Raw genomic sequence first — 13,473 nt, 5'->3', positions numbered from 1 at the left:
ATTTTTGGTTTGACCATGTGTGATTTGTTCATGGGTGTTGTCTTAATGTCCTACTGCTGTGGAGAGACACCGTGACCAGAGCAACTCTTACAAAAGAAAGCACTTAACGGGGGCTGGCTCACAGTCTCAGAGGTTCAGTCCGTTATCATCATGGTGGGAAGCATGGCAGCACACAGGTAGACAAGGTGCTGGAGAAGGAGCTGAGAGCTCTACATCTGGATCATCCTGCAAGCAGCAGGAAGAGAACCACTAGGCCTGGCTTGGTTTTTTGAAACTTCAAACCTCACCCCAAATAATACAGTTCCTCCCACAAAGCCACACCTCCTAAGCCTTTCAAACAACCACATTTCACTCCCTGGCTCCTATAGTCTTGTAGCAATAATAATAATAAGCAAAAATGTGTTCAGTCCAACTTCAAGTCTCCATAGTCTTTAACAGTTTCAACACTGTATAAAAGTCCCAAGTCTCTTTTGAGACTCATAGAACTCTTAAATGTAATCCCCTGAAAAATCAAAAGGCAGACCATATGCTTGCAACATATAATCGCACAGGATATACATTATCATTCCAAAAGGGAGGAAATGGAACACAGGGAAGAAATACTGGGCTAAAAGAGAACAGAAACCAGCTGGGCATACTCCAGTTTCCGCATCTCCTTGTCTGATCTCAAAGCATTCTTCAGATCTCCAACTCCTTTCAGTTTTGTTGGTTGCAGCACCTCTGTCTGCCTCTGGCTCACACCTGGTCTGCAGCTTTCTCACAGCTCTGACATTAACATCTTGGTGTCTCCAATGGAATCTAGGCTTCACCTTCACAGCTTCACACAGTGGCCTCCCTGGTTCCTCTTCAGGAGTTGGAAGTTTAGCTGGGTATGGTCTTGTCCTCACTTCCTTTATTCCTTCTGGCGTTAGGCTTTTCTTTCTATGTTGTTGAACACTGAACTTAGAACCACTACACTTCCTGATGGTCCTTTTTTCCTCAAACTATACATTTTGTATTTTTCTTCCTCAGCTTGTAACTTTTTGTTACAGATCTACATAAAAGTGACACATGACAGTCAGTACTAGGCTTTCTTGAAATCTCTTTTGCCGATACCAGTAATCCAGAACTTCAATTTAGCTTCAGGCATGTTTTCATGCACGAGCAGAAAGCGGCCACGTTCTCCAAAATATCATAAGAACAGTCTTCAGAGGCCGGGCAGTAGTGGCGCACACCTGTAATCCCAGCACTTGGGAGGCAGAGGCAGGCGGATTTGATTTCTGAGTTCGAGGCCAGCCTGATCTACCGAATGAGTTCCAGGACAGCCGGGACTACTCAGAGAAACCCTGTCTTCAAAAACCAAAAAAAAAAAAAAAAAAAACACCAGCCTCCAGGCCACTTACTAATATTCTCTGAAACCTTGCGCCCAGGCCATCATAAACTACACATCACTCTCTTCCATGCCCCAGGTATGGCCCGTTAAGCCCACTTAAAACTGCTTTCAGAATCCAAAGTCCACCAATAAGTAGCATAGTCAGACCTTCATAGCAATACCCCACTTCTGGTACCAGTTTATGTCTTAGTGTCCTGTTGCTGTGAAGAAACACCATGACCACAACAACTCTTGTAAAGAGGAAAGCATTTGTTTAGGCCTGGCTCATAGTTTCAGAGGTTTTAGTCCATTATCATCATGGCTGAACGAATGGTGCTGGAGAAGTAGCTGAAAGTTCAACATCTGGATCAGCTGGCAGCAGGAAGAGAACCACTGCAGTTGGCTTGAAACTTTTGAAACCTCAGAGTCCATCCCCAGTGATACACTTCCTCCATCAAAGCCACACGTTATCATTTCAAATAGTGCCATCCCCTGATTTATGAGCATTCAAATCTTTGAGCCAGTAGATCGTTCTCATTCAAACCTTCACAAGTACTTAGGGAGACTGAGATACTGAAATGTTACTGGTTAGCTATGAAATGATATGTAGACACTACACTGGGTATACATTGCTAAAATAGTTTATTTTTAAGTGGGTGGTTCTCTATGTAGGGTACCTAAAGAGGAAGTTGAACACACACACCCCACACACCCCGGAGCTCAGGTTACAAGCATTTGTGAGCTGATGTGGGAGCAGTGTGTGTTTTTAACATCTGAGAGGCAAGAGGGGAATGTTGGGCTGTTACTGCCTTAATCCCTTGGGACAAGGTCTCTTACTGCACTTAGATCTGGGCTGGCAGCCAGCAATGCCTAAGTGATGCTTTTATCTCCCCTCCTGTAAGTGTTGCCAGGGTTACAGATGTGCACAGCCACAGGAGGCTTTATATGTGGGTGCTGGGAACTCATGTCCTCCTGTTGTATGCTGAACCATCTCTCCAGCCCCAGAAGCTAATTTTTTTAAGGAAGAAAATATATGCTTAGCATAATCATGTTTCTTGTGTTTGGAGTTTTGTTTCTGTGTATCAAAGGTAGAACCATGTACAGCAGCAAGAACCGTCCGAGGGTCATGAATGGATGGGATCTTGTGCCTTCTGTATTATCTAAGATGACATTTCCATTAAACTTTACTTTAGAACTAAGTGGAGACAAAGGGCATAGTTGGTGACATCCAAGAGGGAAGTTTGTGGGTGGAATTTCACACAGTGTATTTGACATAAATCTGAGCATACACGTCAGCAACCTACTGAGTTCTTCTGTGTTGAGTGTATTTTAACTGAGAGCATGAGCCCCAACTGGGTTAAGTTTCTGGTGTTTTACAGAATTGATAGAGAGGAAACACTGCTGTCAGAGCTGGAAAGATGGAGAGAAAACACTTGTTTATGCAGACGACCCAGGTTGAATCTCAGCACCCATATAATGGCTCACAACCATCCATAACTCCAGTTCCTGGGGATTCAGCATCCCCTGGCCCCTGAATGCATGTGGTATATAGCGTACATGCACACAAAACACACCACAGAATAATGAAATATTTTTTAAAAAAGAAAAAAAATGATATCAATGGGACTTAGTAGGGATGTGGTATTTTATTCTCGTTGTGGTAGTGTCTTAAAGATACTTTCCCCCTAGTGTTTATGTGGGTGTTTACAAGAATGTATATGCACCATGTTCGTGCCTCATATCTTCAAGACAGAGAAGGACTTGAGATCCCTTGGAGCCAGAGTTTTAGGAACTTGGGTCACCCAGTGGGAACTGAATTTATCCTCTAGAAGAACAATAACCACTGTACCATTTCTCCAGCCTCCCAAAATGAAACTTTAAAACAGTGAAAAATAGTATTGGATGTTCACGAAGTTCCATGTTAACTATTTATAAGGCTACATTCACTTTACTTGGTAAATTATTCTAAAAAGGATCAACATCTGACAGTCATTATCTATTGTGTGCACACAGACCTCAGGTGGGTTCAGTCATGTGTGAAAGTCAGCACTTTCCCCACTGAGGTCTCCATAGACAGTCCTTAACATTTTTACAATGGTAGATGCTACTCTTGTCTCTTCTTTCAAAACGACCATGTTTTCTTGGCCCACTTGCGCTATACAAGAGGGCACTTGAGTTGATTAGTTTAAAGAACAGTGTTGTTTCTCATGGTTCATGAGTGTCTAGTGAAGGCTTTTTTCTTTGTTTATATAGCTGAAGTTGGAGAGGGAGGGAGGGAGGAATTGGAAGCAATACCTGTCCAGTCCCTTTAGAAGGAGCCTAATGTCATCAGTGAAGGATGACCCTTTAGGCTTCATCACCTCTTAAATGCCTCACCTCAGAATGCTGTCACATTGGCCACTTTGAATTTTGCAGGCTATCATTGAAAGCAAAGTATTTCTGTGTACCTGATGGTGTTTCTGAGAGAAAAAAATCTGATTCCCAAACTTGACTTTACTGCCAACACTAACTTATGACTAGTTCATTATCAAATCTTATTTTGTTTTGATTGATAATTCTAATTATTTTTAATTTGTATGAAGTTAACATCTTAATAGGATTTCCTTCAATTCAGTCTAGCATCTTGCAGGACTAGAATTCTAGAGATCTCACTTTGCTTCATAGTTAGGGTGATTTGAATAATTTTGTGGTAAAGCTCTCAAATGGTGAAGTCCAGGTTTATGTTTCAGTAATATGTGTTTTATATATATATATATATATTTTTTTTTTAAAGGGCCAAGCATTGTGGAATTGCCAGTCCTTTCTACTTCAAAGGTTAAAGCTGGAGACTCAACTTGGTCCCAACACAAAAAATAAATAAGAAAAAGAAAAACTCAGTCAGTCAGTCAGTTAGTTAGTCTGTTAGTTTGTTTGTTGTTTTTATGAGACAGAGTCTTCGTACATAGTCCTGCTCTCCATAAACTTGTGTAGTCTAAACCTTAAGCTCACAGAGAATTACCTGTCTCCTCTGACCACTAGGGACCCAGAACCACATATTTCTATCTTAAAGAGATCTTCCAAGGTATGCTCTCTGCACCATTACTAAATACAAAAGGAATAATTCCTTAATTAAAATGTGATTTGAAAGCATCTTTTGGATCCAATTTGACTGAAAAACTTTTTCACTTCAATAAGAACTAGTTTGTCTTTAATACTAGTTTTATGGTCTGTGAGAAACATTTAATTACAATGCATACAGGCCAGCCAGAACTACATCAAGAAACCCTTGTTGAAAAATAAACAAAAAGGTAGAGCTTTCTGGTGTCTTCAGACACTTTAATATTTAAAAATAGCATATAATTGAATACACGAAGATAATCATTGTGGCATACATACTTAAAAGGAATGGAAACTTAAAAAATTAGGTACAAAATAGTTTGCTTTAACAGGTTTTTTAATTGAGTCTTATAAGTAGATGCTTTCTTCCTTTTCAATATTTTTTCCCCTTGATTGCCATTTTGATAAGTTACACTTGATCTGATCTATTTGGTTTAATAAGAGTAGTCATTCGTTTAGAGAAATCGAAATCAAAATGAAGTATGGGTTTCTACAGATGAAACACTACTGTATATAGAAATTGTGACTGTTCATTATCAAGCTGCTCAGTGAATGGCGTCAGCATCTGAGCAATGATTTAAAGCTCCTAAGCCAGATCATGAAATTGATAGAGAACAGTACAGCAGGAACATAATGAAGTTTGCCTGTCCCTGGGGAAGAAAAGATTACATGTGATTTAATAATTGCCGGATCAAAGAGAGCATTATTAGTTTTGATTAAGGTAAACTGTGTGCCAGCTACCATGATAGATTGGTAAAATATGTGTTCATATACTTACTGTGAATTCAACACTGAAAGCTCTGAAAGGCTAATGGGTTTGAAAGGTTTTTCTGAATCTCCTTAGTATTATGAATCCTTTATTGTTTTTAGTCAGTAAGTCAATTTTAAGACTGACTCCAAAGTACCAAACAGCCAGACTACTGCAACCTAATTAAATCCTTGATTGTAGAAGCCGGAAGCTGACTGGGCGGGACTAGACGCTCATTGGCTCCCTCCGTCTGGTCTGCACCAGCGCAAACGCGGAGGTTCCCGGCCCCCCCCCACCCCACCCCGTGACGACTGCGCATGCGTTAGTGGTGAGTGGCGGCTGCGGAGTGTGGCGGCAGAGGGTCAAGGGATGTTTTGGGTGGGTTCTGAGCCGGGTCCATAAGTCTCCCTTGGAGACTTTCCCAGTAGGGGCCTCCTCTCTGCGGGGTCCTTCTTCTTGGACATCTTGAGCCGGAAACAAGTCCTTAGTGGTCCGGTCGGAATGGTGCTCTGATGGGGCCTGGGGAAGGGATATATATGCGTGGACACGAGGAAGCCATGAGCCTTAGCATGGGGCTTGGCTGGCCGGGCTGTTCATCCAAACTTACCTTGTTGTGTGTTTGTGGCTTGCTTTCTCTGTGCAAGTTTTATCTCAGGTCATGGTGGGATTTATTATTTTGAGATAGTCTCACTGTGTAGCCAGGCTGGCCTCGAACTCAGACTCATTGATCCCTCATTTTTCCCGTGTCACCACACCCAACAATCTTTCTTTAAATAATAAACAGTACTTAGGAAGTGAAGGGCTTCCCTCAGGCAGAGACTTGTATGAAAATGAAAGCACACGATTTTTATAGCTGCGTGTTAGGCAGTGCACGCCTTTAGTCCAGCACTCGAGATGCACAAGCAGACAGATCTCTGAGTTCAAGGCCAGCCTGGTCTACAGAGAATTTTCCGGAACAGCCAAGGCTACACAAAGAAATCCTATCATTCATAGATAGATAGATAGATAGATAGATAGATAGATAGATAGATAGAGGTAGATAGATAGCCTTGTCTACAGAGCAAGTTCTAGGACAGCCAAGGCAACACAACTCCTGTCTTGAATCAGTAAGATTACTTAGAGAATATCTACCAGGCATTGTCATCTACAGAGTTCACACTCGGGAAACAAACAAGTTGAGAACAATGTCATTTCTAGTTACTGTGGGTGCCTGTCTCTGTGAGCCGCAGGTTGAGCATACCTGACAGGCCATTCTCTTCTATTCACCTACTAGTACAGCTACCCTTCCTGCAGTTTACTAACGACTCTGGAATGAACCTTTGGTTCATACTCTTTCTGCTGGCTTACACTCTCATGACCTAAATATCTTGGAGAAGGTACTTAGATACTCTGACATACAGTATTGTTAGTTTTTTGTTGTTGCTTTCATAGATCTGATGCATGGGAATAGAAGTTTGTTTGTTTTGATTTTGGGTTTTTTAGGGGTTTTTGTTTTTGTTTTGTTTTGTTTTGTTTTGTTTTGTTTGTTTTTCGAGACAGGGTTTCTCTGTGTAGCCCCGGCTGTCCTGGAACTCACTTTGTAGACCAGGCTGGCCTCAAACTCAGAAATCCACCTGCCTCTGCCTCCTGAGTGCTGGGATTAAAGGTGTGCGCCACCACAGCCTGACTAGAACTAGAAGATTTTTATAGAAATGAAGAATCCCTGCTGCTGCTCCTCCTTCCCCATGGTAGTCCCATCTTCCTGTAACCCCGTTTCCATTTTCTCCTAGCAAGGCAAACTGCCTTGACTTTATTTCCCATCAGGTTCTTCCCTGTTGCCCTTAGGTGCTGAGCCACATTTCTGACATAGAGCAATCCCCGCCTTGCCATTTCTTTGTCTCTGGGGTTTCTGGACCTCTGCACTAAGGATATTTTGGACAGATCTTTGAAGTAGAGGGTTGTCCTATGAACTGTAGAAAGTTCAGCGTCATAGCTGACCTTTGTCCACTGGTTGCCAGCAATGCCCTTGATTGTGATAACCAAAAATGTTTCCAGCTGTTTGCAAGTCTTTCTCCTAGAAGAAGAGTGACTCCTGGCTCTCCCATGAGAACCACTGATCTAGAATATTAGCCACTCCATATTCCATAAACACTCCAGGTCAGTTTAATATGACACAGCCCTTTTCAGACCTGCTTAACACAATTTCACAAACCTACTTAAAAAGCAATACAAAACAGCCACACAGAGTAACACACCTCAGGAGGCTGAGACAGCAGGATCATGAGTTTGAGGCTAGCCTAAGCCACATAGTGAGTTCCAGGAGAGCATGGGCTACATAGTGAGACCCTGTCTTCTGTATTTCTTCTCCCCCACCCCCCTCAATATGGTTAGTAATGACAGGAACTTCTGTCTTCCACCACTACCTTAGTAAATAGAACTTTACCAAGCGTAGTTCTCACACAGAGAACTTAATATTTTAAATTTTATTACAGTATATCACTGAGTTTTGTATGTGTATATTCATATTTCTGTATACATATGTGTATATAGGATAAATAGATTTTTAGAAAGAGGACGAACTATGATAGGCAAGAGTGCTATGAATGCAAAAATGAAAATTAACAATTTAGCCCTTTTTCTGGAAATAAATGGGATTAAAAAATATAGCAACATATAAAAAAATTTTTTACACTCATGATCCTCACCTAAGAAATTTTTTGTCACCCTTCACATATAGGCATTAAAAAAAATCAAATCAAACATTTACTGATAATAACCACACATTTTATTTATTTTTCATTGGATGCGTTTGGGTGCTCTGCCTGCATGTATGTACATATGTGTGCCATGTGTGCGCCAAGTGCCTTGCCTGCTAAGCCCAGAAGAGGGCACTGGGTCCCTGAAGCTGGGATTGCAGGTGCCCGTGAATCAGCATGTAGGCACTGGGAGCTGAGCCTGGGGCCTCTGTACGAGCAGCTGTGCTCTTAGCCACTCAGTCATCTCTCCAGCCCCTGTAAGCTTATTTTAAAGCAATTCTTTGGTGTATATGTAATTTTACTATTAAACATAAAGACAGATTTGCATACCAATAGACGTACTTGATTCTTTTTACATAATGAATTATGGTTGAATATTTACTATTTCAGGCTGTAGAGTCTCCAACATTTCCGGGAGTTGGTTAGCTTTTTGATATGATTGTCATTAATAAGAACACTTCAAATAAGTATGCACTATGAGTGGTAGGTGTCTCATTAGTGCCACTTCCCAAGTGTTAATTCCCAGGCAAAATTCATTAAATGACTCTTTATGAACTTAAGTGACCAGTTACAACAGTATTTTTTAAAAAGGTTTTTTTTTTTTTTTTTTTTTTTTTGGTTTTTCGAGACAGGGTTTCTCTGTATAGCCCTGGCTGTCCTGGAACTCACTCTGTAGACCAGTCTGGCCTCGAACTCAGAAATCCACCTGCNTCTGCCTCCTGAGTGCTGGGATTAAAGGCATGTGCTACCACGCCCAGATTAAAAGGTTTTTTAATTGCCAGAGACAATTTTTTAAAATGCTATGTCCTTTTGTGGGTGTGTGCAGTGTCTGGGGAGGCCAGAAGAAGGCACTGGGTCCCTTGGAGCTGGGGTTACAGTCATCAGCCTCCCCACTGTGCGTGCTGGAAACCAAACTCAGGTCCTCTGTAAGAACAATATGTGCTCTTAACAGCTGAACCATTTCCCCAGCCTCATAAACAGCTTTTAAGATCAAATATTCTAATGCAGTACAATCTAAAACTACTAATTTGATACTTCAATGCTGAGGAATGCCAGTAGGAAAATACCAAGTCTGTTTTCTGTGGTTCATTGTTTTCAGTAGAAAGCTGAGCGCAGTACAGAAAACACAGTTCATGACGCGTTGTGTGTGCAGAGCCAAGGCTGCAGTGTTGTGTAGTACAGTGCTGCGTGAAACGACCTCAGACTCACCAGGGGCTGAGTGTTCAGTTAAGTGTTGCTTGTTGCAGATCCAGTAACCTTTCACTGATGCTAACACTCCCTACCCCCCTCTGCACGTTTAGCTATGAAACCTTATGTATGAGGTCATAATCCTCAGTTTAAGAAGTTAATTCCAGCCCTTGGAAGGCAGAGAGGCAGGTGGATTTCTGAGTTCGAGGCCAGCCTGGTCTATAGAGTGAGTTCCAGGACAGCCAGGGCTACACAGAGAAACCCTATCACGAAAAATCTAAAAAAAAAAAAAGAATCAAGAAGTTCAGGAACATCTAGGCTATGTATACACAAGTTTTTCAAGGTTTTGGGCACCATTCATGTGCTGTGTGGACTATGTGAAGGCAAAACACCTAAATAAAAGAAAAAAAGCAGGTAAAGAAAAGATTGAACATGTAAAGTATGGATATAAAAAAAGACTTCCTGTTTGTAGAAATGAAAACTGCATCAAAGATGAATCTGCTGAGATGCTTCACTGGGTAAAGTTTCCTGTGGACAGGTCTGTTGCCCCGAGTTTGATTCCCAGAACGCACAAGGCCAAGGCTTTTTATCAAATCTGATACAAAACTATAAACCCTGCAGATCCAAGAGCCTCAGTAAACCCAAGGTACTGGAAACGCATAGAAGAAAGTGCACCAAGGCAGAAATAAATAGGAAGAAATCTTAAAGACCACTGGGAAAGAAAGACACAGAAGAATATGAGAGAGCGATTTTATTAGAGCTCATTGTGTATGCACATGGACATAGGTGTGGCACCAGGCATATGAGAAAGTCAGAGAATCACTCTCCAGGAATGGGTTCCTTCCCAGACCTATTTATTTGTGTGCTTGCATGCTTTTTGAGACAGTGTCTCCATGTAACCCTGGCTGGTGTGGAATGTAGACTCGGCCAAACTCAGATCTACCTGCCTCTGCCTCCCAAGTGCTGGGACTAAAGTGTTGTGTCCCATGCCTGGCTATCATACCTTCTTTCAGGGTTTCTGCTGCATCTACTCCTATCCCTGCCTCCTATCTCTTACCAGTACTGGGGCTGGGATATCATGTAAGCCACCCTATCTGGTCAGTTGGTTGGCTTTATTTACAATTTATGTGTATGAGCATTTGCCTTAAGAGATGTCTGTGCACCACATGCATGCCTGGCGCCAGTGAAGGCCAGGTGCAGGCATCACATCCTCTGGGACTGGAGTTATAGAAGGTTGTGCACTGTCGTGTGGGCTCTGAGGATAGAACCAGACCCTCTGGAAGAGCAGTCAGTGAGTGCTCTTGACTGCTGAGCCATTTCTCCAACCCTTCATCTGGCTTTTGTACAGGAATTCCAATACTGACCTCAGGTTACCAGGGTTGCACAGGCTGTGATGTCACCTGCTAAGCCTTTCCTCCACCCCCCGGGAGTTTTAGATATGTATGCTTTCTATTTAAACTTCACTTCTCACTAGGCAAAGGTGGGCATGCCTTTAATCCCATGAGGCCTGGTCTACATAGCAAGTTCCAGAACACCTGGGGCTCCATGGAGAGGGGAAAAAAAAATTCTCATTGTTATTTGGTGGGCATAAGAAACAAGTCCATACAATATATATTCTTGCACTGCAGGTCACAGACACTTTGTGAAATGAGTGAGTCAGAAGACGACGATATACCCCAGCTCTCTTCCCATACCTTAGCAGCTCTCCAGGAGTTTTATGCTGAGCAGAAGCAATCCGTCAACCCAGGAGGGGATGATAAATATAACGTTGGGGTAATAGAGGAGAACTGGGTAAGTGAGTGTATCCAGGTTGAGGAGTAGCGGTGTGGTGTGTGCAGCCGTGGCGCTTGTCTTCCCTCTCCCTGCTGTCACTCAGGAGCTGAGAACTCCAGGGAGCAAGGGCAGAAGGCAGACAGCAGTTGGACGGGCGTCCTTCGACAGGGTGCACAGATTGTCTTGGCTCTGACTAACAGGCTAGCTGGTGATCAGGGAAGGGGTTTGCAGGTAGTGGAACAGTAATGTCCTGTCCACAAGGCACACCCTATTGGTTTTCATAGAATCCAACAGGTCCTATGGTGGAAAAAAAAAAAAAAAAAAGAAGGATCATTTCAGTAAAAGGTGTAGCTGAACCTACGTGCGCAATGGAAAGATGATGAGAGAATTTTTAAGAATAGGTTAATTTCAGCCAGGCGGTGGTGGTGCATGCCTTTAATCCCAGCATTTGGGAGGCAGAGGCAGGTGGATTTCTGAGTTCGAGGCCAGCCTGGTCTACAGAGTGAGTTCCAGGACAGCCAGGGCTACACAGAGAAACCCTGTCTCGGAAAAAAAAAAAAAAAAAGAATAGGTTAATTTCTAGTTTTATACACTTGTATTTTGTAGCCAGATAAAAAGTAGGTGTGGGCAGGCAATGGTACCTGCCTGTAACCCTGGCACCCAGGAGGCAGAGGGAGGAGGACTCAGTAGCCTCAGGCCCCACTGCAAATACGTAATAAGTTTAGGGACATAAAAATTAATTTTTTTTCTCAAAAGTAGAAATAAAAAAGTAGAAATTTACAAAATAAAACTATTACGGGAAACCCCTAATCTAAGTATTTTGAAGTATCAGCCGAGTAGCAAGGTCTCCCATTTGTCTGCTGACTGAAGTAACAGGCCCATCCTTTCCTGTCACTTTGTAAGTGGAGGGAGGTTTTATGTCTTGTTTGTTTGTTTCAGGTTTTGCGTTTGTGCCCAGCTGAGGTCCTGTAAGGTGTATCACAGTTTTCTGATCACTCATAAGCCCCACTTAAAACTACGGGGTAAAAACGTTCCCCTTCTGTACGCCATGTGTTCCATCTAACGAAGGGCACTTTCTCATGACCTTCTTCCTCGTATATTTTTATTTTTTTGTTCAAGGATGGCCTTGAACTCCTGATCTCCTGCCTCTACCGGCAAGTTCTGGGGTCACAGTGTGGGCCATGTCACCTGACTTAGCTTTGCATTTTCACCTTTTAGCTTGATCTACAGATAAGTAGCCTGCGTTTGAAGTATTATTCTTTAGGTGGTCTGTCTCTTTCTTCAGCCTAATCTTTAGATAATTATGCAATTCTTTTCAGACTCTAAAAGTAATATGTGGCTGTTATAGAAAATATATGAAGTATTTACAAAAGCTAGTTTATTCCCACTACTTACTTATCTAATTTGGGGACTTTTTAGTGTGTTGATAAAAAGTGAGGAAATATCCCAAGGGGGATTGTTTGTTTGTTTGTCCCAGTATTGGGGAGGCTGAGACATGAAGTCAGCACAGCTGTTCCACATGGTTCTAGCACAGGGGAGCTGAGTGCTTCCATCACTGTCGTCTGTCTCTCAGTTTTAGGTTTTGGTCTCTGTGTTGCATTCTTGGGGGCTTTCTGCGTTATGATGAATTTTTTGTCTTTTCCAGTGAAAATGTTTAGGAAAAGTCTTAAACTTACCTAAGCTTCTCTGGCCCTATTTGGAAGTCTTCCATATGCCCTGGGGATGGTTAAGGATGGATAAGCACTAATACTGGCTGGGAATCCCTAAATGAACACACACACACACACACACACTCCCGGAGCAATCTCAAACAGTATAATTGGTGCAGGGTCAACAGAGACCATTGACAAACTCTGACTGGCCAGGAGAATAGGCTACAGGTTCAAGGCCTCCCTTTACAATAGGCTGAAAGCTCTCTGAAAATGTAGTTTAAAGATAGCTGGTCATACAGGATATGACCCTGGAGGAATAGAACCCAGTAAATGAGATAGATTAACTAAAATAATCGTTCCCTTCTTTATAGAGCAGGTGATGAAGCAATATGGTATAAGGAGTTAGGTGTTAGTATTTATTCATAAAAAGACTGCTTCATAAGCATTTTGTTTGTCTGGAATGCTTTAAAACTGCAAACACTGCCAGCCTAAAAGCAGGCTGTCATAAAATAAATGTGTTTGCTTTGACAAAAACATTCTTTAGATTCTTTGAATTGGAGTTAGAGGGCTAATAATAAAAATAAAATCTGTTCTATTTGCATCTTCTAATTGTGACTGAACTTGTAAACCTGGACATGTAATGAAAAATGAAACACATGTCCAGAGACAAATGATATAATTTGTACTATTTGGATAATCATTAGTCTGTCTTTGTTCTGTAAAACCTGTATAAAGAAGCAAACTGATTGCTAGTCAGTCAGAGCTGTAGGATTCCGCAGACCACCACACCTGACTTATTCTTCCCTCGACGATGCCTGCCTGTCTGTCTGTCTGTCTTTCTTTCTTTCTTTCTTTCTTTCTTTCTTTCTTTCTTTCTTTCTTTCTTTCTTTCTTTCTCTCTCTCTCTCTCTCTCTCTCTCTCTCTCTCTC

The 13,473-nt window shown here is 42.0% G+C and overlaps 1 protein-coding gene across 2 annotated transcripts in view; it reads left to right on the top strand.

Moving 5' to 3' along the window:
* Window positions 1-5,487: 5,487 nt before the first annotated feature.
* Eef1akmt1 (EEF1A lysine methyltransferase 1) overlaps window positions 5,488-13,473 on the top strand; it is a 22,029-nt gene continuing 14,043 nt past the window's right edge. Inside the window, exons 1-2 of one of the 2 annotated variants that reach the window (XM_021182369.2) lie at window positions 5,488-5,523; window positions 10,747-10,909. In XM_021182369.2, coding sequence (XP_021038028.1) covers window positions 10,766-10,909 — 144 coding nt within the window. In that variant the 5' untranslated portion in view covers window positions 5,488-5,523; window positions 10,747-10,765. Of the gene's footprint in view, window positions 5,524-10,746; window positions 10,910-13,473 lie in introns of those variants that run through there. The other variant, XM_029468704.1, reaches the window with a different exon arrangement.

This window comes from Mus caroli, chromosome 14 (assembly GCF_900094665.2).
Source record: "Mus caroli chromosome 14, CAROLI_EIJ_v1.1, whole genome shotgun sequence".
Classification (NCBI taxonomy): Eukaryota; Metazoa; Chordata; class Mammalia; order Rodentia; family Muridae; genus Mus; species Mus caroli.
The sequence above is the reverse complement of the archived record's forward strand: the minus strand, read 5'-3'. Positions and strand labels throughout refer to the sequence as shown.